General features: G+C 36.1%; 3 protein-coding genes across 8 annotated transcripts in view; 1 reads left to right on the forward strand and 2 right to left on the reverse strand.

Moving 5' to 3' along the window:
• LOC132197012 (cell adhesion molecule Dscam2) overlaps positions 1-27,548 on the reverse strand; it is a 120,258-nt gene that overhangs the window by 40,768 nt on the left and 51,942 nt on the right. For all 3 annotated transcript variants that reach the window (XM_059620021.1, XM_059620022.1, XM_059620020.1), the window contains exons 2-3: positions 7,799-8,113; positions 6,550-6,711 (exon numbers count right to left, since the gene is read on the reverse strand). In XM_059620021.1, coding sequence (XP_059476004.1) covers positions 6,550-6,711; positions 7,799-8,113 — 477 coding nt within the window. The remainder of the gene's footprint in view (positions 1-6,549; positions 6,712-7,798; positions 8,114-27,548) is intronic.
• Positions 17,943-21,088, forward strand: LOC132197246 (uncharacterized). Of its 2 annotated transcripts, XR_009441834.1 has the most exons (4): positions 17,943-18,109; positions 18,165-18,362; positions 18,664-18,874; positions 19,465-21,088. XR_009441834.1 is itself a non-coding variant. In XM_059620398.1 (3 exons), the coding sequence occupies exons 1-3, from the start codon at positions 18,043-18,045 to the stop codon at positions 18,870-18,872; spliced, it is 474 nt and encodes a 157-aa protein (XP_059476381.1). In that variant the 5' UTR covers positions 17,943-18,042; the 3' UTR covers positions 18,873-19,088. The 2 variants fall into 2 exon arrangements, 1 of the variants encoding a protein (XP_059476381.1); XM_059620398.1 differs by lacking the exon at positions 19,465-21,088 and having other exon boundaries at positions 18,664-19,088.
• On the reverse strand, positions 23,390-24,932 carry LOC132197352 (uncharacterized). Of its 3 annotated transcripts, none has more exons than XR_009441847.1 (5): positions 24,778-24,932; positions 24,525-24,725; positions 24,355-24,473; positions 24,140-24,214; positions 23,390-23,957 (listed from the first exon to the last, which is right to left on the reverse strand). XR_009441847.1 is itself a non-coding variant. In XM_059620599.1 (5 exons), the coding sequence occupies exons 1-5, from the start codon at positions 24,860-24,862 to the stop codon at positions 23,937-23,939; spliced, it is 570 nt and encodes a 189-aa protein (XP_059476582.1). In that variant the 5' UTR covers positions 24,863-24,932; the 3' UTR covers positions 23,394-23,936. The 3 variants fall into 3 exon arrangements, 2 of the variants coding, with proteins under 2 accessions (XP_059476582.1, XP_059476581.1); XM_059620599.1 differs by having other exon boundaries at positions 23,394-23,957; positions 24,144-24,214; positions 24,282-24,473; XM_059620598.1 differs by having other exon boundaries at positions 23,403-23,957; positions 24,282-24,473.

The following is a 27,548-nucleotide window of genomic DNA, read 5'->3' on the forward strand; positions in this document are numbered from 1 at the left end:
AACAAACGCAAGCAGAATAAAAGCCAGTCATATTTTCGGCACCCGCGCGCGCGTGATTTAATATCGCAAGTTAGAAAGGAAATAAAAACCAAGGTCGGGGGCATTGTGCATGGGATAGAGAGAAGGAGAGGACTCGACATTTATTACCGCGGCCAAAACACACGCAGACATCATTAGGGAGGCAGTAAAGCGGACGACCGACCATATTTCAGCCTCTTTGCAGCTCCTTTGTGCCGAGTGAACGCGGGACCGTTTATCAAACTGTTTTCTTCGATTAAAGCAGACATTGAATGGAATTGGGTGCGTAAACCGCAATGAGATTAATTCCAGGCCATTAGACCATGGGCATGAATAAAGGCAATTTCTATTCTGAAGCATGGGAGAGACAAGTTATTTGATAAGATATATTGAAGACCAAAACAGGAAATTTCATTGTTTTTAAATATGAAAATTGGTCAGTTTCACACTCAGGATTGGAAAGATTTAACTGATTACAAAAAGTTAAAATTTCTTTCGTGCGAGAATTTTCTTTTCTCATTGAATGGAATGAAGTATTTCAAAATTTAGTTTTATAGACCAATGTTTTCAGTTAATATAAATATTTTTTTAAATTAATTAAAAAAATTTACAAAGAAAAATAACTTTTTTTTTAATAGTATTCAAAAGAAAACGAGGAAAGTTTGCAATTCGTAGCGAAAAGTTTAAATTTAGGAAGAAAATTGCGTATGATTTACGGTTGCTTCCGAGTGCAGTCTTGCCGAGGCGGCGAAGCTGTTTCCATTTTCGCCCATAAATAACACACAAAAATAACGCAGCCGCGAACTTTATTAAAAATTACTGCCGAGGTTTGGTTGAAAATAGCGAGGGAGATAAACGGCTGCACACAAAAAGAAGCGGCCATTAATCTGGGGCTATATATTTATTTTCCAGTAATTATTCGTACAGCGGGTGATAGGTAGAGCGGGAGGCTCCCGAGCCATTCATTACCCTGGCCTGCGCGGCATGATTGAATTAATTCCTCGAGATGTTGAGCAGAATTTATGCGCCACGTTCGTCTATCAGCAGATTAGCCGACCGCCTCGAAAATAAATTGGCCCGCGACAAGACGAGAGATAAATCTGCCTCGTAAAACTGTGTGTTTGCCGAATTCGCGAATGTTCAAATGGATTGCGGCGGCGTCTCGGAAAATTCCCGAGGTCAGCTTTCTTGCGTTTCGGATGGATTTATGGGACTGCTGCACCGTCAAGTGAAACTAATCTTATTAGTCGGCGGAATAAAAACCGGCTACAAAATGCGCGTGCAAGACCAAATGTGTGTACTTTTTGTCTCGTCACTTTGCATGCAAATGGGAGTAACTTGCCATTTTGATTCATGTGAATATTTTATGCTTTTCCTCTTCTCTAGATAAAATATCATATAAAATACTGTGTGTACTTACTTAGTTTTGGACAAAAAGTACAAAAATTTTAAGGACAGCTCGCTTAACATTGCCATGGCAACAAAGATTTTTCCGCAAGCATAATTTTTGTTCTATAATTTCCATAACAACTAACAACGTCCCATTGAGTGATTTTTATGCTGAAATTCTCTGGTTTTCAGAGTTTAGAAATTAATCAAATAAGAAATAATCGAGAATAAATCCATTGAACCTTATGGAATTTCTTAAAATATCTCCAATAATGAATATTTTATGGAGAAACATTTATCGCTTAATTAGCGAATTTTATCAATATCAAAATTTAAAGTTTTTTAGATCTTCCATTCAAGTTTGTTAAATTTCAAAAATAAATTTTTAGAATAAATTTGTTTCCTTATCTAAAAATTGGTCTTCCATAATTATGAATTCTGAAAACTACAACTTTGACGATCGAATAATTTTCCAATTCAACCTTTTCACATATGTTAAATATGCGTCTATAAAAATCAGCTTATGAAAATGATGTGGCATTCCATAGTTGGAAGAAGAATCTTTCTGGAAAGAAATAAAGGCGAACCGCGCACTTAAAAATCAATTTCAGCTCGCAGCAGGCAGGCGCTCCTTATTTTCCAATTTGGCCGACGGCTGTTTTTTCCTTCCCTCTCACGAAACGTGGCGACGCTTTTCGCACTCGTTGCTGGTTATTTTAGAAGCGATAAATTGCGATGATAGATGACTTTTACGAGCGCCACTCCAATTCACTTAAGGCGCCTCCAGCTCGCTCACCTCGCGGCGAATCGCAATTAGAATTGCCACATTTTCCCCCAAATATTTATTGGCTCTTATCGTCTTGTGGAATTTTAATTTCGTTGCGGGCGATAAATTTTTTTGCAGCCCTGCATTATTAAGACTCGTCGCTTGTAAATTTCCTAAACTAATTCTGCCCCTCGGCAAAGAGACGCACATGTGCGCCGGGAAATCGATGTCGCTCTCTCGCAACACCACAACATTTTATGCATACTTCATCGCATCTGTGCAAAAAGTGTCCCGAGCTGGGATTAAAATTTTTATGAGCAGAGTTGCCAGGGAGAGAGATATACACATGAAAGGCCGCGCATTTAAAATTCTTCGGTAATGCACCTGTAATCGGCCGGCTGAAAGTTTGCAAAACCTGCTTTTATGGCGAGATGTGTACGCGTGTGTCATTTCGAGTTGCTTTGAATGTGTGGTAAAAAGAGAACGGATATGACGCTTTTGGACTGATGGAATGGATACCAAACGATAGCATTCCTATTAAGCTGCCGAGAGTGTATAAAACAAATCAATAGCAGAAGTGCAAAATTTTAGCAGGGAGTTTTTTTAATAGAAAAATACTATCGTAATCACTTTGAATATTTTATTTATTGTTCTCCTTGGATACAAAAATTTGAAATTTGAAAAAGAGAGAAGAAAGGAAAGGGTTTACTTGGTAACTAGTGTTTTTCTCAATTTTATAGTAAAAATTCGTGCTTTAATTGATTAAAAGATATAGAGGAAAAAAAATTTAGAATTTAGAAGAACATTCTTCTGTTTCAAAGTTGCTGGATTTTTTAATATCAGGATTAAAACTATCTACACCTCCATTACATGAAATTTTAAGCAATACTGTGTATCATTTCCATGATTGCATTCACTAAAAAAAGAGAAACTTGAACTTTATCATATGCTTGAACAGAATTTCTATCTGTTGAAATCCATCGCCATTTCCTTTTCTAAGAAATCCCTCAAGTCGGAAACGAAGAGCAGATTTTCCCTGAAAAACCATTTGAATCTTTTCCGGAGGATCAGCGGCAAATCTGCTTTTGAGTCCCAGAAGACGGAAGCCATTTTCGGCCGTCCGGAAGGTGTCAATCTGGGTAGCGCGACTCCCTGATGGGGAAAATGCCCATGCAGACCAGTCCATTGTACGCGACAACAAAATCAATAGAAAGTAATTTGGCCGCAATAATACACACAGCCTGCAGAACATCCCCGTCATAATTTCGCGCATTGTTTCGCGTCCAGCCGGGCCTTCTCTCTTGCTTTTGTTTTGCGTTCGCCGTAAATTGGTTTTGCGCGCTTTTTCAGTCTCTGCACCGTGACTCGCGGAAAACGCTCAATAATTAAAAATACTCTGACTGCGCCAAAACAAATATATAAAAAAAAATACCATTTCCAATTATATTCTTTGCTCTTTTTTCCTGGCCGCATTCAGGTTTCGACGAAAATGAATTATTCAACAAAATCCACTCTGCACGTTAAAATGGCCTCCGCGCGGGGATTATTTTTATGACGGGATTAACCCAATTACGTGTCTGTATGTAACTTTGATGACGTGAAATAGAAATAATTGGATGAGGCTCTGTGTGCGGTGCGAGGGCGAAAATCCACCTTTTTATCCCATCGCAGCCACCGCTCCTGCTGACGCTCGCAATTCGCATTTTCCAATTAAAAGTTGGTTGCGCTGCTGTTAAAAAAATTGGTATTATTTGTGGAATGCAGCCTTAAAAATTTGTGCTCAACTTTGTGATATCGGCACAGTGAGATAAATTTTTAAATGTTTCAAATTTTGAATTTTTTTCAGTTGACTACACCCCAGTAAAACTAGTTAAATTTTACCATATTATTTCAATTCCTTCTTAAAATAGTGAAAATTAGATATTTCTAATTTTGGTGTGTGTAGCAGTAGCTAATTGCATAATAAACTGCAGTAAGTGTATCTGAATTCTTCACACAAAAATGAAAATTTTACGCTTTTAGTGATTTTTTTTACATTAGTTTCTGTTCATGGTAAAAAATCAATCTGTTGTGATCAATGATGAACAACATTAAGCATTAAATTTGATCGGCTCAAATTTTTATGCAAGATAAAAGAGCAACTTGATATTGTTAAAAGATAACTTTCTATTTACAGTGACGGATTATTTAGTTTTAACTTTTATCTTATATCAAAAAACCTTGGTAACATTACAAAGTTAACCTGTGACGTCAGGATTAAACAAAAATATTCAAATTTGGGACGTCATTTACTACTGGGCCTAACATTTTTATCGCTATGATTTACAGTTATTTTTATATAAAGTTTAATTAGTTCTGCTTCTTGTATTTCAAAAGTACTTTTAGATAAACTCCGCAGGATACAAATTTGTTTTCATTTTTTGTGTGCTGTAGATCTAAATGTGTATTATTTGATTTTATTTCCTCCGCCTGATCGACTGCGCCACTTCCGAATGTTTGAACACGCCACTGCAAATAATTCTCGCCATACTCTGGTCGAGTGAATTCATTCGTTTCAACTCGAAATGTACAGCACCGCTCGCAATTATGGTATATATTTGTGTGTGTTATTGTGAAGCGGCCTGTATATGAATCGCAGTCGTCGCCACCGGTGAAAATTTTGTTCGCGGCACTCATTTTGACATTAATTACTGCTGACGAGACCTGGTTGACGTGCGCGCCTAAAAAAGCTGCGCCGCGTTTAATGATGTCGAATTCGCAAATAAAAACATCCGCGCGCGCGATACTGCTGGCGTGCTCAAAGAGCATTAATTTTGTTTGAAATGCGGCCACCGCCGGCTGAAAGGGGAAATAAAAATCGGAAAGCAATACGCCCGTGGCATCACGCTCGGACAAAAAAGGGCAAAAATCATTGCGAATCACACACGCGTCTTCTTTCACGTCTGCGCTTTCGTGAGCAGCATAAACACAGAATCAGAAAAATTAAGCTCAATTTTCTATTTATCCTATTTATATTATATAATCTCAATATGTATAACATATAAAACACCAAAATGTCTGCTTTTCAGTTACAAGCTTTAGTTCGCAACTTCACTGATTTGTTTTTAAATCGATGGAATTATTTTGCAATTTTTAAGAATAAGTACAATGCCGCTTCAAAAGATTGGCTAGCTAAATATTCTCAGACGCTTTTTATTGAACTCAGATTGAATTTAATCTAATTTTAAGTGATTAGCTCATAAAGTTTAGAAAATTTCGTTCGACGTTTTACACAGAATATTCCCTTAGAAATTCACTTTGTCACTTGGGCGTTTTATGGCGCAAAGTGAGGGTTTGCTTCAGCTAGATTGAACCTTTATTGACAACACGGTATGAAGAATTCAAGAGACGCGCATCTCGTAAAACCAGGCGGACATAAAAATCTAAAAGACGTAAAACTCCTTCCGGCTTTTTTTCTTCATTTTGCCCCTGCGAATTGAAAATGCGCAGCAGCCTCAAGAGAAAGAAAAACGTTTAATTCAAAGTTGAAAAATTGGCTGACGATGGTTGCGCCATAAAATCAAATCAGACTTTAATCGCGAGACATTGAGATGGAAAAAGCACTACTTGCTGAACCACCACAAAAATAAACGACGGCCAGACTAGATATAGCACTCGCGCAGTTATAACTGCCATAAAATAGAGAGAGAGAGCTTTCTTTCTTTCTTTCTTTCTTCGGCCATAAGTCGACGGAGAGAGGTTGAGCAAACACCCAAGGGAGTTATTCTCGAGTCGGCTGTTGAAACAATGGGGCAAAGAGAGGAGCTAGACGACGACGGATGTTGATCGCGGAAATTCAACCGCCTCCGGCCCGCCACCGACGAATATATTTCACATCTTTGCTGACACGCGGCAAAAAATTATTCTATCTGGCGATGACGGCGGAATGGGAACTTCTGCTCGCAGTTCTCACACAGTCCATTTTACGGCCGAGGATGGAATTGTCACAGTAGTTTAGTTGCAAGAAGCGAGATTGTTGGTGTGAATATGTATGAGAGAAAATTAGAACGTAAAATGAAAGCTATTTTTGTATTTTCCAAAGTAGATGCGGTTCCTAGTCTGCGTACTTTTGAATGCAAAAAGTTTTTATATTGATGCACTTTTTCTAATGCATAATCCAGAAAAGAGCCGGAAAAAATTGGAAATTTTAAATTGTTAATGTAAAAAATAAAAATCTTCAAGTGGAAGCATTTTTACCCTCCACTTTGAAAATCTTTCCTGTCAAAATATGAAAGAAATTTTCTCAATTACTTTAATTATTGGTATTTAATTAACGTTCCAATAAAATTCTGACAATCTCTCAGTTGCAACAATTCAAATAAAATAATCTTTCTTACCTCCTTGCAGAGAGGGGTAGATGTAAAAGGAGGGTTCCTGCAGCCAGGAGACGATCCTGACGAACTCTTTGACGAAACTGGGCAACACGCACCTGAGGATGGCCGTGCAGCCCCTGACGGCGGGCACCGCCTCGGCCAGGGCCTGGTACGCCTGGGACACAACTGCAAAAAGAAGCAAGAGTAATTTGAAAAGTTTTTTTATGTACCGCCGCGCAGATAAGCTTCGGAACAAAAGAGAGGCCAAAAAAGACAAGGAGGTAAATTACACTCACTGCTCATGATGACGTTTAATTTGCATTGCAAACGCGCGCCCTAATGACGATTTTATTGTCAAACTTTGGCCGCGCTCGTTAAATTTCAGTTTGGCCTTCCATCACCCCCAGGCTGCTTTTCATTTTTTTTGCATACCCCTTCCTCGGCTGTTGCCGTTTCTTTAAAAGCCATTCCGTGCCGAGTTTTTTTTCCGCCGGGAAGACGCTTCTGTTAAAGTGGGAGAGCACTTTGACGACTCCTTCAAACGGGGAAAAAAGAAGCAACCCGCCCAATGAGATTTTTAATTAGCTAAGAAAGAAACACAGAGAACAGAGAGAGGCCTTAATTGATGCAGAAGGGGAAATTATGCTAAATTGAAAAGGCTTTCAGTGCTTTTTGATTATTTAATCATGTTTCTCATTCTTTAAAATAGTGAAAAATCTCAAAATATCGAAGCTTAAGTTGAAAGTTTCCAAATTTCAATTGAGTGGATATGAATATTCAGAAATTTTAAATTTTTTTTAAACCTCTGTGCCTTTTTTAACCTCTTACAATTAACATTATAGATTTGTGGGGTGAATTTGTAAATATAGATGTAAATTTTATCCATACGGCCAACTCAAAGAAAGAGTTACCTAAATAATAAATAAAAATTTCAAATAAAAAAATTATGATTCGGGTAAAAGGAACTCAATTATTAAATCACCAGTTTTTTTTTACCCAGTATATAAGTTAGCAGAATTTATTGTTGAGAATATAATATATATTTTCCCACCCCTATATGCTTGAAAAGTTCAAAATGCGAATTATGTTTTCTTGGTCGCGATATTGACTTCATCGCAATTGAAATTGCTCAATTTTTAAATTTATAAATTAAAAATTACCATCCAATGGTTTCTTGAGAAGGATTGGCTGGTTACTTTATTTTTTAAAAGTAATTATCTGACCAAAAAATCTGCTCATATATTTTTTCTTTTTCTTAAAATAGTTTGCTTACCTGCCCTGACTTGGACAGTCCTGGACACGACGCGTCCGGCCGAGTTCTCCGCCAGGCAGCGGTAGGTGGTGCTGTGGACGTCCTGTCTGAAGGCGGCCGCCGGAAAGGGCAGCAGGACGAGGGTGCCGTTGAGCAGAATGCGTCGCACCCCTGGCACCTCCATGGCCGGCGAACCGTCGGCCGCAAGCCACGTGATCATGGGCGCCGGTTGTCCGGCGGCCGAGCAGTCCAACCAGCCGCCGCTCGAGTTGGAAAAGTCCAGTTTGTGCGGCGGCTCCAAAACGAAAACAGGCCCGCGTGCCTCGCCCCGCACATCTGCCAAACACAAGAGAGCAAATTTTAGCAATATAATTCAAATTAATTAATGCGTCAAAAATTAGTACTTGGCAATTTTGTTTAAAGAAAATTATCTGAAAGTTTCTTACAATTTGAGCTAATTATTCAACATTTGTGCTCAAAAATTGACCACAATAAGGTATTGTATAAATTATATTTGAAGAAACCAATATGCCCAGTAATAGCAAAACCACTATTATTAGCGTAAATTTAAATGATATAAATTTGTATAATCACATTTTAACAACATAAACCTTCAAAATAATTTGTATATGTTGCATACTTTAGTTAAATTGTAGAACTTTCAGATTTTCCGTAGGCATTTGGAATGTCACGTGCCATAGAATAGACCGATTTAGCAAAAGTGCAATTGCAATTCTTGTCCATGACAGACATTGCAATCAGCCACTCTTCCGTCCTGCAACTAGCAGCGCGAGTCTGACTTTGGCTTGATCAATATTCATTCACTCGCATCTCGCCGTTGACGGGGCAGATTAAAAAAGACAGGCCGGGCAGGCAGCCATCAAACGCACTCTCTGCATAAAAGGCATCTCGCGCAGTTTGGCTCAACAATCAGCCAGCAGCGATGGATGGATGGGTGCTTTTTTGCAACATCAAAGAGTTATTGTCGCGTGTTCGCTACTCTGCCTGCCGAAGGCTATGGTATTAGGGCCTCCTTAGTCGCGGGATTTCGGGTTATTTGGGGGAAATATGTTCGGTGGTTTGTTTTAATCTCATTGGATTGTAACATTTAAACTTCAATGTATTTATTTTACAATTTGTTTTTCCTTTCATAAAAAAATTTGTTATATGAAAATAATGATCACCACTGTGCAGCAAATCAAAATTGTAAATGTACAAAATTTGGTTAACAAATTGGAATCTATTACCGATTCGAATGTAAAAAAGAGTGACTTAACACTAACTGAAGCAGCTTCTGTGAAAGATTAGTGCAATAATAAATACCTCTTCAGTTTTCATAATTATTGTATGCATAAACAATACCGTTGGTATTAAATAAAAAGAATTAATTAATAAAAATATCAAAACGTGCTATCATTTGAAAATTGATTATAAATAATAAATAAGTAACAATGTTGCGGATATATTGGAAAATATTTTTAGCTTTGATTTATTACCTCTCTGTGAACGGAGAAATTTTTTGATAAGTTTCATAAACCTCAAAATTAATGTAAAAATTTGAAATATTTTCATTTCAATTTTATTTTCGGTCAGGCCTGAACTAAAGGGGGTCCTGCTCACGCTGGTCCGCCCGTTCACCATTTAATAAACACACCGTACAATACAGTGCCTAGTGTGTGCACCCCCATTGTTTTGGCTGGCGAACTCAGCTCTTCTTTTTTTTTCATTTGCATGTTATATTTTAGCCCGTCTGTCATTTATTCTGCACGCTGCTCCGGGACGTGCATTTATTAAAAATTCCGCGCCTCCTCCGTAGGGCTTGTCCTGAACGGAACTGCTGTCAGCCCGGATTCCGCAATTAATTACGCCAGGCTAATTCCGCGTGCGCTTGTTTGCTTAATGGATCTCATTTTTCTCTCGCTTTTATCTACTGCTTCGGTCGCGCGACGACAATTTTCCGTGAAAGTTGAGAAGGTGTTCCAAAAAAAGTTGATTAATGGTCACGGTTTTTTATACAGAAAATTTATACTTTCACTCTTCTTAATTGCTCAAGAGTGCAATTTGGAAGGTTTGAAACAGTTCACTCTTGCGAGGTAAAATTATATTTCCAAACAAATGCGTTTTGTTTTAATTGAAATTATTTTTTTATTTCCAGCTAAAAAATCGCCATTCTCCTCACAAAAATTGTTTCCTTAGCCTAGACGAAATTTTGAAAGGTCCCTCAGTTAAGATGCTAAAATTTAGCACTTGTTCGTACATATTAATGTATATTTATTTCCTAATAATATAAAATTTTGCAATTCTTTCAAAGTTTTGTTATTTCTTGGTTAGAACTTTTAATTCAATAGCTCTGTCTGTTCTTTTTAGGAAAAGCTTTTGGGTTATAAGAATTTCCTTTTTTTATACATTTCTATTTCCACAAGGAAAAAACCACCCTTCTGTGCCAAGAAGCAAAGATAAAGGCCACTCAAGCGTGGGGATAAAATTTTATCTTTCAATCGCGCGCATTAAGTCAAAAGCAGATGCAGCTCGGAGACAAGAGACAGATGAAATAAAAGAAAATTCCCAGCAGGAGAACGTTTCATTTTTTTTCCAGCACTGGGTGGCAATATCAGACATGGCGCGTTATTATTGCATGCAGGAAGGCGTTAGCGATTTCTCGCCGACACGCTAGATATGGCTTAAGTGTCGCCCGGTAACAGATGTGCTTGCACTAAAATCCGGCGCGCTAATAAAAGTAAAAGAGAAAAAGAAGTGTCTGTCGTTTTCTCGCGCAGAGCTGCTGATCTGTCAAATTTCCCGCTTTAATAATAAAGTAGTCGGCGGCGAGCTCGGGGTGATTTATCATCCGGCGGGGAGAGTCAAGTGATTAAACAGCTCGCTGGCGTTGTAAAACAATCGCTCGCAAACTGACGGCCATTGTGATAGGGATTTTTAATTAATTGCGTCAAAGTGACACGCCTGAACATCAATTCGCCGCAAACACGGATCGCTTTTTCCGAAGAGGAAAATACAGAGTGAGGCAGTATTTATTGGACGGATTAGAATTTCAGATTGGACGATGGGATGCCAGCCAATTTCGATATCAAACTGAAGAAGCGAAGAGTGGAAATCGGGAGATGAAAATGAAGTGGAGGTTAAATTAAAAATTTTAAAGAAATAAATTAAATGTATACTTTCGAATTTGTAATTTTTCCGTTTATAAACTCTATATCAGTCTTCTATTTTTAAATTATAAAGAAATATTCAATAATTGAGAAATAAATTTAATTTTTGTGAAAGAATTTCACGATCGAGGGTTGATTCATGGTCATGATTTGAATTTAAAGTCAGCTTTATCTTGATGGGTTTAATTGTGTGTGTTTTTTTTTTTAAGAAATGAGCAGGACATTCATTTTACAAATAAAGATCAGAATGGGCTTTGCAGTCAAGACAAAGGACTAACTTAATTTGATTAAATCCATTACTTTTTCAAAACTAATCAAATATTTTATTTGATATATGCATTATTTAATTATTAAATGCTAATAAAATTTATGATATACGCTTTTGAAGTCACAAATCATGTTCATCTGTGCGTAAAATATTTGGATATTTTTTTTTTACATGATGGTATATTGGCAGTGATTGAATTTTAATTTTTGGAATATATTGCTGGAAGTTATTGAATGTTAATGAATTTCCAATCAACATGAGAGCAATTAAAGCGTTCCGTTTTTTGTTTCGCTCTCTCTGCAATTTAATTTCCTGTATAATAAAATTGGAATAGATGCGGAAATATCAAAGCCAAACAAAATGTGAAACGCCACACGTTTAATTACAAGTGACCCTCCAATTGCTTTTTGCCGCAATTACTGGCATATAATGAATCACAAAGGCCATGCTAATTGAATGTATGAATAGAAATCGCGTGATTAATTTTTTGGCCAGTGAGCGGGATTGTTTGTTTTGCATAATGAACGCGAGCGAGCGCGGCTATTACCATAATATAGAGCGGGCGTGCATGCAAATTGAATAATAAATGTGCGAGAGCGGAATGGCCGGACGTTTGCTCTGTGCGATGGAATCTGGCCGCTTTTTTCCACCCTCGGCCGAGCGGCACTCGGCCAGTAATGCAATACAAGTGTATTTACGCTGCCCTCTCTTTGGTATACCGTTTAGGTTTGGAATGCGGTTTGTGATGAAGACGCCTGCCTGCGCCTGCTACAACCAGCAACCTCGCATGTCACTCTGTGTGGTAATTAAAAATAAATTAATGCGGAAAAATTTAAATTGTACAAAAAAAAGGGGGGAAACTCTAATTGTAATAATTGTTTTTAAAAAATATTTTAAATATATGTCGTTGACGAAAAATCATTCTGTCCAAGAGTCTTTGGCCAAGAAGCCGCGTGGCCTCTGGCAAAATCCCGCTGTTTTGCATAAAGCGAAAAAAATATTTTTTGACAAAGAGATTTTCTGGACAAGAAAACACTTCACAGTAGGGAATACATTTACAGTTAACACTACGAGTTTTTAAATTATTTACACACTGATCATCGCATGGAACGCATTTTTATACTTGAAAGATCAAAATTAATGAGATAAAAAACTGACAGTTCTATAAGGATTGTCTAAGTTTCACCTTTGAAATCACATAATTATATAAGCAATAACAGTTATTTTAATGGATTTCAGTTACCAAAATTTTATAAAACAAGTACAAAAATATTTGAAAATATACTTCGGAGCTTTATACAGAATGCATTATTGGTCAAATGTGGAGCGAGTTTTTGCTTTCCAACCATTGGAAAGTTGAGTGATTTAACTGAATTGTTATATTTATGAGTCTTGTCTTGTGAAAACAATAAAAAAATAATAGAATTAAACCCACGGCATTTACTGTAAAGATCAAACAAGACCACTGAGAAAAAGTTTTATCAATTTGAGGCTCGTGGCGAAGCCGAGAATCACCACCACTCCTCCTGCGTACCCGACTGAAGGGACAATCGAGGCCAGGCATCTTCTAGAAAATGTTAAGGAAACGGTTCGGCAAAAAGAATTACTCGCAGGGGTAAGCAAGTATTTTAACCGCCCCTTCCGAAATTATTGAGTGAACTCGAATTGACAGGTTAATTTTTTATTGCAAAGTAAATAATCTTAAAACTTAGAAAGTTTTAAAATTTTTAGGGCACTTCACGACAACAGCAAACGAAAAATTCTTGCAATCTGACTGCGGAAAAGATGCAGAGGAGCTAATAATAATTTTTACCACAGATAAGTTGCTGAGATACTTGTCCGAAGCCACAATCTTGTCGGGATATAGTAACTTTAAAGCAGCCTCAAAATTGTTTTCTCGGTGAACCAATATTGTGTGATTATTTTTTGGTGAATTTTTTAAAAAAAAAATAGCAAGAAATCTAATTCAGTCAAACTATTTTTTTGTCATATTTTTATAACCGTCTATAACTTCATACTAAAACTTTAAGAACTAAAGTTGCGAAATTAAGTTTCGGTAGTTTCTCACCTTTTATATCGTTGGCAAGAAACTGGGTTATTCATAAAGCCGGTCCGATCTTCGCGCGAATGGAAATGTAATGACCTACTTGAGACGCGAAGCCGCAGCTTTTGCACTCGAATCGAGGCCTAATTGCTCGCGCGGCTGGGCGCAGAAACGCATTTGAAATTATCTGGCGTGAGTGTGTGTGAGTGAATGGGTGCAATCAGCGCGCGGCTGAATCGTCTCTCATCACATTACACATGCACGCGACGGGCTGCGCACAATGCGGCCTAATGAGCGGTGGGCGCGCCAATAACGACCATCCACTTTCGCCGCAGATGATTTGCCTCCCTTGGCACACGAGACCTGGAAACAAAGTGTCCTCAGACGAGAGCAAAAATGACGTGCTAATGAGCGAAAGATGCCGAAACGGGCAAAGGGCGACCGCCGCGCTCTTCACAGACAGATCAAAACGGCGAGTGCTTCACGTCGCGTGTCAAGCGCTGCTGGATTAGACTCTCAAGAGCCACCAGGCGAGGGTGACTTCAACAATGATTTCACAATGGCAAATTTCTTGTCAAATGAAAAACTAAAATCATCTATAACATAAAAAAATTTAAGGATTCACCTCTTAAAATTTTTATTATTTTTTATGATCCATTTCTTAATGATATTATTATACAAAAAATATTGTCCCAAATTTTTTAATATTTTTATCCCGTCTAATCCTGGCGTTGTAGCATAATATGCCATTTGATTTTTTAATCAATGAATTTACAAAAAAAAAAAAAAAAAAACATTATTTATACTTTTTTTTTATGTTCTCCGGATTCTGCCTAATTAATTCTCTTCTTGCTCTATCCTATATTAATAAATAATTGCAGATTATCAAGTAAAATTGACTTCTCTATCATAAAATTTGAAAGTAAAAAGGTTTTTAATCAAAATTTCTTCCAATTGGAAAAAAGAATAAAAGATACATTCCTTGTTACTTCCTGTATTTTTTTATAAAAGCTGCAAAAAAAACTTATAATTTACTTTTTTTTTATAAGTAAGTTTTTTTTAACTAATTGTAAATTTTAAGTATGGAAATGAAATAAAAATATCGTATTTTGTACTTCAATCTAATGTAATTTTGATAATGTATATTTTTGAAGATAAGCAGACGTTCTTTCACGCCACTTTCTGAACAAATCCCAGCGCCGCAGACTCAATAAATAGAGCGCAGTTCGTGGCCGTGCACAGACACAATTAATCAGAGCGAGGGAGGAGAAGTATAGACCGGCGGAATAATCTGAAGTCCGATAAAAGTTTCGGGTGTGTCGAACAAGTGGCCGTGTAACGCTTTGGGCTGCAGCTGTGACCCTCGGGCCAGATTTGCGCGAGGGCTAATTGCGCCGGGCGGGCCGTGATTGATGACCAACATTCATCCTGCAGTGACGTCACGTGCGTATCGATTACACGCAATTATTTCGACCTTGCGGCACGTGCCGTGCAATACATAATGACGAGTCCCCCGCCGGCCAGCTCGTCAAACGCCGATGCAATTCATTCGATCGCTAACGACCGGTGATTAGGCAACCCGCGCAGCAGAAAAAATCAGAGGCCGATTCCGCGTTTTGGGTTCGATTGCTGCAGGGGTTAATTCGGGATTGATTTACTCGTTAGCGGCCCTGAAATTGGATCCGACTGCTGTCCGTTTCAATCACGTCAAGCTTCGAGTCGGACTCAAATAATTGGATTTGCAAATTGATTTTTCCGACTATGCGAAATTTAAGCCGGACCATGATAACAAAACAATTGGAATTAAGAAAATTATATTTAAAATAAGCCACTTGTTTGAGTTAAAATTTAATATTACAAGACCATAGTGTTTTTATGAAAATAAATTAAACTAGAGTAATAATTGTGAAATTAAATATTAAATACATTATCAAAATTTGTTTGAAAAATTGACACCCAAAAGGAGATGATCATGGAAATGCAAATATCGGGCTTTATCCTCGTTTTAAAATATTTTATTCACAAAAAAAAAGGCTCTACCAGTTTTGGTCACGGTCTGTGAGGTCATTCTTGCATTTGTCAGCGAGCGGCTCGTTTGCTCATGGAATAGGTTATTTCTTGAATTTATTACATTTAAGCGGATTTAAGATTTTCAAATTTTTTTGTTGGAGTTGTGTTTTATTTTTCAATTTTGTGTATTCTGATTTTGTGTATTCTTGCTCATGAAATAGGATCTCAGAGCCGTTTTTTTTTTTAATAAAAACAATTATTAATAATTTTACAACGAGGAGAAAGCCCGATCTCATCACTTCCATGATTTTTTTTTTTTAATTTGTGTTTAATTGAAGTCTAATTTTAACAGATGGGCTGACAGTTTGACATCTTGAATAGAATCTCAAAATTTACCATAATTTGGTTTTTCATTTAAATGCGTATTATATTCTTCTTCAGCCTTTCGCATTTTAATAGAGAGCCGCATTTGCCTATTCCGACTTCCTTGCTGCCGCCACCCTTTGACACGTTTTTGAATTGAGAGCCTCTGATAAAAGCTCTAGACTAGCTTCTTTTTCCTTTTTCCGGAGAACGACACGCACTCCGGGAAAATAATTTAGTTCGTCGGCGGCGGCGGCACCAAGAAGAATGAGTTGCTGGCAGTCATGCAGGCGAAAGGGCCTTTTTGGTATTCAAATCCCATCTGCAAGAAGCTCTCCCGGGCTCAAACCAACTGCACCATACGTTTCCAGTCGGCCGCAAAAATAAATTATCGTCCGACGCAATAATAATTTTTGCGTCCCCTTCTGCGCCGACTTGCGGGCGAAATTAATGCAAATGCGGTTTTTTTCTTTGAAGTGCAAAATGAAGAGGATGGTGGTGAGCGGGACGAGAGGAGGAGAAACAACAAAATCACGCCGTGGAAATTAATGAGGACGAGGGTGGAGAACACAAAGGCTTCTTGCAACCCTCATTTTTTTCGTTGAGATAAATTCCACAACTTCCGCTTGCAATTGTTTAAAGATCTTCAACTGACGCACACGCCGTCATGAATTCGTGGATTTTTTCTAATAAAATAGTATTCTACTCCTTAACTAGTTATTTTTCTAAGTTTTAACCACTTCAACTGACATCCTAGCTTTTAGCTCATTTTATTTTTATATTAAAGAGGATGGTACCACCTTAGGGCAGCAATATCCTCCACAGAAACTGATTGTTTAGGCCATAAGGATCATTTTGATAACCAGAAAATTTGGGGTCACCCCAAAAATTTTTGAGAAAAACGCGTTTGAATTTAACATGGTTCGCTTATGGACAATTTTTTATGAAAATCATTCAATCCCATTTTAAGTAAACGAAACTAACTTTGGCAAAGGTGTGTGACCCACCGACATGTTCCTTGATAACCCTGCTACAGATTTGGCACCAGAAAATTGTGGGTCACCGCGTAAATTTTTGAGAAAAGTTTAATTGAATGTTAAAAAACGTGGTTTTTTGCATTTATCTCGTTTCGGAGAAAATCAATCCAATTTTAGAGCGCTTAGAATTTATTGATTTCTATAATCAAATATCATGAGAGTTCATAATTTTGTTCGTATAATTCTCAAGTAATTAAATTTTTTCATATTTTTCAAAATCCAACATGGCCGCCGGAGAAACATAAGGGTTTATAAAAACTGCTGCCAAATTAATTTGGGTGAAGATTTTTTTATTTCCTTGAAAGGAAGTTTGAGTTAATGAACCAAGGTATCTTTTCTCAATGGTCAGCAAGTTTCTAGGTCAAAGGTCATTGACCCTGGCCAAAGGTCAAAATATAAAGTTTTATGCCCCTTGAAAATAGGCAACCTGACAAAAAATCCAAGATAGCCATTAGATGCGCCTTGTCATTTTGCATCCGAATACAAATTTTCAAAATGTTTGAACAAGCCGTTTAGAAAATATTATTGAGTTATAAACAGGGTCCAAATGACTGAAATTATTCCGTTCGGATGAGTTAAAAATTAGAAAATGATGCTTTTTGCATCATATTTGAATCAAATTGAGTATGTTTTGTTGTATTCCATTAAAATTTGAAGGATTTGAAAAACATTTTGTAGAAGGTTTCATCTACTTTAAATTACAAAAAAAATAAACTATTAGTAATTTACATCACGAAATAATAATATTCGCTCATTTTTTCTGAGAAAAAGCCATCAAAACTTTGTCTAGTTATTCATTCAAAGAATAGTGAAAATTATCTTTGTACCTTTTCTAGTTATATTTTTATTTTATTTATCATAATTACCTATTTTTGTACTTTTCCCTTAAGATTTAATTTAATTATCTAGACCGTTTTTATACTTATTTTTATTTTGTACTTACAATTTATATAATTTTTATGACCATCAATTTGTATTATTAGTACTATTTAGCAACAGAAACAAGTTCATAAATCTTCTCTTTAAATTCTCTGCAAATTTAGGTAATTAAAATGTATAACTTAAAATCTGAGCATCCTTATGATGGAAAATATCTGTTTCAAGTAGACACAAATCAACATTAAATGGGAGAAAAATCGCGCGTGAAGTGCGCAAATCTCTGTTGAAGATCTGAGCATTTGTTGTTCCGTGCGAGAGAGAACCAGGAAGAGTTTTGCGGCTAATTAATGAGGCCAGCAGCTGGCTTTAAATCTTGATAAATTCAGGAGAAAAACAGACGGACGTCTGCTCCTCTAGAAAACCCACAATTCCGAGCAAACGCCCGTCGCACTTTTTTCCTTTCGCTTCCAAGGCTAAATTAACTCACAGCCGAGAGAATGTTTCGATCCAGTTTTTTATTTTTCGCTTTGTTTGTTCTCGTCACGAGCGTCTCCGGCTACAGAAGTGAGGGCGTTTTGGTCTTTATCGAGCTTAGCTAACCCTTCATCCCTTGGTGCAGAATGCAATTTGCATACTTTGGCGGCCGAAAACAGCCTGGACTGCGGACACGTAATGAGTCGCCCGTGGCACCAACCGGGCAGCGTCGCCCGCTGCTCCTGTGCCCGTCGATGCTCCAGGGACGTGACCAACACGTTTTTCTGCAACCAAGACGGAAAGTGGTACGCGATGCCCAACCGAGAAACAAATTTCGACTGCCGTGAGTTAAAAATTCAGAGTTTTGGAAGAAAAGTTTTTTCCTTGGTGATTTTTTACTGAACATGAATTTTAAGAAGTGTCGCAGTTCAAATTAAAATGGAGTTAAAGCCTCTCACAATTCTATAAATGAGGCCCTGATTAAGATTGAAACGTTTTCTTATTCTTTTATTTTTTTATCATGTTTATTTTAAAGATACAGGGTAAAAATGCAAAAAACGTTTGAATCGTCGATAGCATGAAAAAAATCTCTAAATTATTAATTTATTTATTAAGTTTCTTTAAATTTATTTTTTATTTTGTAGTTTCCTGTCAATATGCGGATTGTTTCCTGCCCTCGGACAGGTTTTATGAATGCAAAACGAACGGGGGTGTTCTCCGAGGTGAAGAGGCGTTTTGCAGGTGCAAAAGCAACAAGCGGTTCTACATGCTGAAATGTGCAGCAGAAGGTCATTGGACTCACTCGAGCAGGTTTCCTTCCTGCGGTGGACCACAAATCTCACAACAAAACTAATGGTAAGGTTTTTTTAACTTTTTTTAAGCGTTTGGATCCGTGATGATTTGAAAACGTTTTGACTTAAATAAATAAATACCAATTATGGTGAAAAAAATTGAATGTTTAAAATTGATTATTGTATTTGAAATTGTGGATTTTATTTTCCAAACCGTTTATTTTTATGAATAAATAAGAAATTTTTACAGTTACTTCCTTCTATATAAAACATTGACAAAGAAAAAAGATAAAAAATAATCAAATTTATTTTCCTGTGTACTTCTTAAACCACTTCAAACGTTTCCTTTGCTCTGACTCATTTCATTTTACTGATTTCAAATTAAACTTTTTTCCTCATTTCAGAAATTTAATATTGAAATGAAATAAATAATGATTAAATAGAAAACTTTTGCTTCAGAGAATTTCTTTAAAATTCAATTAACGTTTTCGCTGATTCTTAGAGGAAGAAATAGGACATTTCTATTAAGAGAAGTAAAAATTTATTTAATAATAGCTATAAAATTTGGAATTCTGGAAATAAGCACATCATAATTTTTTTTTTTAATCTAATATAAATATTGTGTTAAAATATTTGTAATTTCTTTTCTTTTAGAACTTGATGCTTTCTACGCGCTTTCTCTCTACAACCCCCTATTTCCTTAATTCCCCAGTCAGAGGTTTGGTAAGAACACTTTCGACTCTCTCTATATTTTCCACTCCTACTTTCCAGAAACAAAAGTTGGCGAATTTTTGCATTTTTTGAAATTCGAGCACTCTTTTCCTGTGTGGAGAGCGCGCGGATTTGCACCCCTTTCCGCACGACAGCTTTGATGCCAATTCATTGTCGAACGGCAAAACACAATAGGTGCACGCACGTCAAGTGGGCTGCAGCGCGTCGAGTGCCTCGGATTGCATTGTGTCTCCGACCCTGCTCACGGCCGGCTGCACAACAACGATGCCACCCTCGCTCGTTTTGTTAAGATGTCATAATTATATATATATGTGAGCTCGCGCTTTTTTATGCAGAATGGCATCTTTTCAAAATCACCCGCACTTGCAAAACGTGCAGTTGAGGTGGCACGCACCGACTCCAAGTGGAGATTCGCATATTTATTATGAACAGAAGACGCGAACTGAAATGCTGAGTGCAAATCTTCTCAAGTATGTTCTGAAATAATTTTTATTTTTTAATTTTATAATTTTTTTATTTCAAAAAAAAAATTGGTTTTAAGCAAAATAAGCGTCTATATAAGCATTTTTCGCATTGAAGAAAAAAACTCAAAATAGGTGAAAAGTTGGTGAAACTCTTAATGCATTTTGTGTTTAGCTTGTCTTTTTGCTAAAAAATTTAAAATAAAATAAATAAACTTTGTAAATGTTTTAATTTTAGTCTCAATTTGAATTTATAATTAGATTTATTGAATGTCTTATTATATTTCAAATATTTTATTCATTTTTTATATTTATTTTTTTTATTTTCAAATAATATATTGACAATTCCAAGAAAGATTGTAAGCGAAAAATGACAAAGAATCTTGAATAATATGTGAATATAGTTAAATTTTAAGCAAAAATCAATTCTTTTATGTACATGAATTGGATAAACTTGAGCGTCACTGAAAGCATTTAGAACTAAAGAAGGCACCTTAACGAAATAACATTTGATGACTTGTTTCTCATTTTAGGAATGCTTTAAATTCCAAAGTAAGCCTTTAAAGAGCACGGCAATAAGAATTTTGAAAATTTTTTCTTCCGAGGGATTTTTGCGGATTTTCGGCAAAGCGAGGGTGGGTGGCTTAGGGCTGCTCGTTTTGTGGGAATCCCGGCGCTCGTAGCGTTGCGGTCTCTGTCCGACAGAATGGCTTTTGATGTGAAATGTCAACGTTCGCGCAGAGAAAGAAATGTTTATTATTGCACACCAAGCATAGAGTGCTGACGGGCGCGTCAACTGGCAGTCAGGCGCGAAATTCCCAACGACGGTCTTGATTAAATCGCAGCCAGCTTAGCCTCTGGCTGGCCCACTGTTATTTTCATCCATCACACTTGCAGCCCTAATCTCCAGCCTAGGCTGACGACCTACTCATCCGGTCATTCTACCCATTTTGTGCGAAAAAAAATACATATTATTATATTTAAACCCAAACCAAAATCAGTGCGATTTTGAAATTGTACCACAATTTCCCAAATTAACCACAAATATAACCATTGATTTTTTTAACTACTATTGCATTATTTTTTTAAGTACTTTTCTGTCATCAAATATTAAATATATTTATTTCTAATTATTAATTAAATTTAACACAAAAATCATTCAACGCCGAGAAGGCCGCAAAAATGAGTATCATTAGTGAAAAGTCAGTTTTTTAGTTTTTATTTTCACATTTTTAAAAAGTTATTTTAAGGTGCAAATTTATTATATTAATTATAAGGCAATATCTGATTAAATCAATATTCATGATACATAATGTTTAAAGGTTATTACTAAAAACATTTGAGAAAAAGATTGAATTTTATTACATTTTAAAGAATGTTTACAATTTATGAAGTAAAATTAAGCTACCAATTTTAGCACTAACATTTTCTGTTAAAAAGGATATCATTTTAGATTTCCTAGCAACTTAGAAAAGGAAAGTAATGTTGTTTGTGCTTATATTTAAAATAGCTTGGGAAAAAACCCAGCGGTTGCTGCGATAAGCAAATAATCAAATCCAAATTTTGAGCCGCGTGCAAAGCCATTTATCGCTATTCCGCTCGAGTTAATCAACAAACAAGGCAGATTAAAAAATACACGATTTTCAAAATAAATAAAAATATGTTGGGTTTGAGCAAATATGAAAAAAAAAAACACTGGTCTAGAATGAGCAGGTGATCTCAATAATAAGGTATGCTCGTCACACAGTACAATTTTTATTTGCTATATTTGCAACCGGCAATAACGAATTTTATTTACCGATTCACATTCAGAAATTTTAGTTGCACTTTCGAGAGAAAAATAATTTGATTGCAGCACGCGAGCAAAATTCAGGTCTGACAAGTCGTGGCAGATTAATGGAAAAATTTGCCAAATTTTCCGCCCCCTTTAAAGCACATCCGGCGCCTCATAACGAATTCAGTGAGGGCGGCTATCAATTTTTAAGCGTGTCCCGCAGCACTTTTCCGTTTTCCGCGCCCTTCGTTGTCACGCAATGTCTTGAAATAATGTGGAAAAAATTCCAATTGCTCTTGGTGTGTGCCACGGACGAATAGAATTCGACTACACGTATGTTTAAAAGTGCTTGCGCGAGTTGGAATGTGGAGCACCTCGTCAAGTTCGCATGTCTCGGGCGTAATTCATGCGCCGTAATTTGTACTTACAACCGAGAGGGCTCTTAAGATAATTTGCCAGCAATTTCTGCCTCGCTATTTTGGAGCACAATAGACGCGCGCACGGCTAAATTAATTGCCAGCTCGCTTATTTCTTTATTATTATATGACCCCCCTATTTGGAACTACTGGTTTGCAATTGGTAGAGCTAGAAGTGACCTCTTTAATTCATGTATCCAAGTTTTCAACGACGGTGTGACGCAAATATTATAATTTATGAAAATAATGGAAAATTGTTATTTTTAATAAATTTAAATCCATAACGTGGGTTGATGAAAACTGTTTTTAGGATTAAAAAAAAATAGCAAGGCTAAGTGCAAAATATTGATAATTATGAATATTCTTGACGACCTTTACAATTTTTTAAAAGATATTATTTCTAAAGCCTAGAGCAAAGTATTAGGTTTGTTTGCATAAAATATTTTTAATATTTAAAAATGGAAAGTAAGATTTTTTTCTTTGCTATAGAAAACCAAGTTTTTATTTGAAAGATAATTATTTATTTTCTCTGATCAACTTTCACAATGAGTGCATCTTCTAATTAAAACTGACTAAAACCATCAATTTATTAAAAGAAAATACGATTTCTTTAACACGAATTGAAAATAGCAAGTTCACTTTCTCATTTACCTTCTATTAGATCTTCCCTTTTGATTCACCTTATTTCTTTAAAGGCGCTTTTGTAAGCAGCACCAAATCAACTTGTCAAATAAATCGGCAAGGCAAGAGACGACGAAAAAATGCATCTCCTTTTCTCTCTCTGATCTCAAGTTTCAATTGAGATTTGAAATTATGATGCGACAGTCTCGATCAAGTTGCAAAAAAAAATAGTCACGTGCTCTCGGAATCATCTGACAGACGGCAGAAATTTATTCATCGCGATAATACACTTTTTACTGCATTTATTTGCGGTCTTCATTTTTGCCAGGGGCCCTGGAGAGCCCTTAGTGCGTCGCACATTAACGCCGCCTCTCCACCCGCAGCCCCCCAAGGATTTTCACTCAAGCACCCCTGAGCAGGAAATCCCTCAATTATCACGCGGAGTCTGGGATTTCAGCCGACGAGGAATTAAAACCTTGGTATTGACGCTCACAATTTTAAGCTCGGCGTCCGCCATTGTTGACAAATTTTTAGACAAACCAAGTCACAATTGAGAAAGAACTATTATCAATATAATTTTTCAAACCAATTTATGGGAGAATGGTACATTTTGCTAATTTGATGTTTCTTAATTTGTTTGCAAACAAGTTTAATCTTTTCCCATAGTAATATCAGCTCACTTATAATATAAAATTATTTGATAGCTTGGTAGTTTTAACTATTTTAAAATTATTGATGAAGGCTAATGTCGATAAAGCTAAAAATTAAAGAAATAAAACGCCAACTACACACTTACACAGGTGGATGATTTTAAGAACTATAAATAGTAGCGACATTTGTTTGTGCATGAAATGCCATCGCATTATGTTTGGTAAACTAATCTGGTTTTGTAGAAATAATTATTTTATTTCATTTTTCACAAAATAAAGTAAATGCATTAAAATTTGACTGGATTTTTTGCAACATTCATATTATCAATAGTAAAATTGGCATTTTCCTGGACATTTCGTGCGCGCACAAAGCAGATGATTAGAGTGATGACAAGTGTGACCAATAATATAGTTGCGCTTACACCAGCTATTATGATTGATAAAAACAAACCCTCTTCTTTGTGATCATCGTTCAACGTTCCATTCTGACCAGCTAAAAATTTTATAATATTAAATTTAGTCAGATTAACTTAAATTTTTTCCAGAAATTATTGAAAATCGCTACACATCATTAATCTTATTTTCAATATAAATTTAACACTGTTTAAACAGTTTAATAAATTGATGGCAGCATGTTGGAAAAGTAAATACATGAATAATAAAATTGTGGATTACGTGCTTCGGTGATCGCAATCGGAGCTTTGATTGTTGTTGTTGTTAAAGGCTTCAGAAATGTTTGATTTCTCGCATCTAACAATAAGGTATAATAAGAAGTGCATAAGATAATTTTTTAGTCGTTTTCAAATCAACGCATTACCGCATTTATCAGTATCAATTTGTTTCAGTATCGTTTCATTTTCTTTTACTAACAATAAGCATTCCATCCTTACTTTTTCTCTATCATTTTTGCACTTGCACTCCGTTTTCACATTATTGCTGATGTTGCTAATAACGGTGCAGTGTGAAAAGATAATGAAATCTGTAATGCAGTTGACTCGCTCGCAGGACACTAGCAAATTTTTAATTAAACTTCGGTTAACTTCATGAATTGCAAACTTACAGCAGTCAAAAAATCCGATTTGATTCCCCTTTTTCAATGGTTCTGATGGGTACCATTTTCCATCATCATTGCACGTCAATAAAGCCTTTTCTCCTGGCTTGGATTTGCAAGAACAATTCAGATTTTCACCCGGCTCATATAAATCTCTCAACTCTTCCTCGAATTTGATGTCTTGGTTAAAAGAGTTTTTTCCATTGCAGTCTACATTAAGAAAATGAATTCAGTCTTGAAAATTAAAATAAAACATTCTTACATCGAGCTCCAGAGTCAGAGGAAAGCGAGAAATTTGCTAACAAAATTTCCAAAGCGATCCAGAAAACTAAGAATCCGGTTTCCATATTGTGGGCAAAAGAGACAGACCTCTTCTAGAAGCACAGAACCTACGCAATACAACCAAGTTTAAAGAGCGGAACTTCCTCGCTCATATCTTTTTACTTTATTCTTAGGTATTGCGGTTGATAAGAATTGAGATTGCGTTTGTTACAGTTTAAAGCTTGATTTATAACAAATCAAAATTATTGACAAGGCAAATGGAATTTTATTTCGAGAAATAAGCAGATCACTGATTACTTTCAGCCTTAATTGGATTGGGAAAAAGGAAAATACATCTTTTTCAGATAAGTATTATTTTTAAATTGGGAATTTTATAAATAAAATAGTTCCATTGCATTTAAAAAATTTATTTCTTTGAATTTTGTTGTTTAAGGTTCATATTAAAATTCACTTACATTCTATATTGTAGGCCAAATTGAAATTAATTTTAAAATTGTAGTTAATTTGTAAGTTTGGAAATAATAATTTGGTAATTTTTAATTGTCTACCTCCAAATTATTTTTATATTTTGTCAATTTTCGTCCTCCATTTAAAAAAGAAAAATGAAATCTAATAAAGAATACATAAATTATAAATGTATACGAATTTCCAGCTTATTTGAAAGAAGAAAAAACGAGAGTTGTCTGGGAATTTGTAGAAGGGCGAAGTGCAAACAAGGCATGTAGTATTCCATCCCCTAGAGACACAAACGCCTTTGCAAAGGGAGATGACTCAAATCGTAAATAACTGCCGGCAATATCCAACTGTCACTCGGCTCGAGTCGACGGGAATTAAAGCGCAATTCACGTCAATGGAAAAGCTCTACGCAAACAAATCTCAATGCAGATAGGCGTAGCAATAGCATTTGCATCCAATAAGCGGCTGTTCGCGTATGATAATGACAACGAGCGGCTTTCGCTCTCTGATTGCTCTGTAGGAGGTTTGTGAGTTTAGTATTGTGCTGGATAGAGACGCAACTCACAGACGAGCCTCAAAGAAATAGAATCAAGCTTCAAAATCTCAATCTGCTGGAAATATGAGAATTTATAGACTGTTTATTGGAAAGAAGTGTTTTTAAATTTACTCCAAAATAAATTCTGGATGTAAGTCTTTGCGAATGTTGTCAGTCTATTTTAGTTTACATGAAACACATATAATTTTATTGACTTTTTATATTACTTTAATTTTTTGCGCAAAGAAATTTAAATTTTTTAGAGTTTTTAATATGATATTAAAATTTTGAAATCGCCTTCGTTTTAAATAATTTTTTTTACTTTAAAAAAATTTTAAATAAAAAAAGAATAATCATCATTTAATTAATAATTATTTTTTACAAAGGTGTTCCAATAAAAAGGAACAAAATTACATTCATAGAGTAAATTAAGTCGGACGGGAAAAAATCAGTGATTTCGGATTGTATTTTGTAGTTCTCGCAACATTGGTTTCAATAAATACATTTTTTAAATTATTATCAGTTGACAAATAAAAAATTATTTGTGGCGGATAATATTGCACGTGGGCGCATCTTATTGTTGGTCCAGGTACAGTTTCAGGACGCTCACGTTTCACGGGACACGCACGTTTGGAGCTTCAATTAATTGGCCGCTCAAATTGCATCAGCTCTCGTCCGTCGGACGCGCGCGCTCAGATATAAAAAGGCGTGGGCCGGGAAAGAAACCGGAGAGGCGAAAGGTCTCTCTCTTCTCGTGCTCGGCAGGGCGTATTATTTTGTATTCTGATCCGGAGCACGTGCTGGGCGAAGACACGCCATAAATACGCCCTGGAAAAGGGATAGACAAGAAGGCCTTTCTTTCTTTCTTTGTCTTGATCGGCGAATGCCGGCACGTTTTGATCAAATGTCAACGCGCAAATACTTTGGGGCCGCAATTTTTTATCAGCCGCCACCACAATGCAAAGCCGGGCCCATAAATAAATCAGCGCCCTCGAAGCGAAATCACTGTCACCGGATCGCATTTGCGTCGCGCTTTTTCCCCAGCTGGAAATTTGCATTGTAAAAATGCGCCTTTATCAAGCCAGAATTTGCATCAGAATTAAATATGGATTCGCGCGTCAACCAATCACCGACTTTGTGAATTTAAAGGCTCGCCTGGTGTGAACAGGTCTCTCTGCAAAGTTGTTGAATATGCAGGGGGGCTTGACCTGGATAAAGAATAGAGATATTCATCTGATATTCCAGAACAGAGTGCATTTTTTAAGCCATTCTGATCAATTTCGTGTCGATTTCAAAAATATTTCTAAAATTCGCAAAAGGTCTTTTTTAATGTTTGCGAATTTTTATCTTTTTTTTTAAGGTTGTTAAAGATGGAAAGTAAAGTATGTACCAGTTTGAATCAGAACATATTTTAGCCTAATTGATTTATAATTTGGGAATCACTTATATTGCTGATTTGTTTGTTGTTTTGTGTCTTTTTTAGCAGCACCAGTTTTGCTCTTAAAAATCTCAAAACTAATCAAATAGATCTAATTTACTCTCAATTTTTTGGTTTATTTTCTAATTTCTTAACTGCGCAAAAAAACTTAAATTAAATATTACATTTCATTTTCAATTTAAATTTTAAGTTAACAAAGGCTAATTTATTCAATATCATCAAGAACTGTTAAATTGTGAGAGAAAAAAATAAAAAAAACTCCCTGGACAAATTTGTAACCACATTAAAACAAATGATTGCAGTTCTTGGTACACATTGTTCA

Source organism: Neocloeon triangulifer, unplaced genomic scaffold (assembly GCF_031216515.1).
Source record: "Neocloeon triangulifer isolate White Clay Creek 2 clone unplaced genomic scaffold, ASM3121651v1 ptg000012l, whole genome shotgun sequence".
NCBI lineage: Eukaryota > Metazoa > Arthropoda > Insecta > Ephemeroptera > Baetidae > Neocloeon > Neocloeon triangulifer.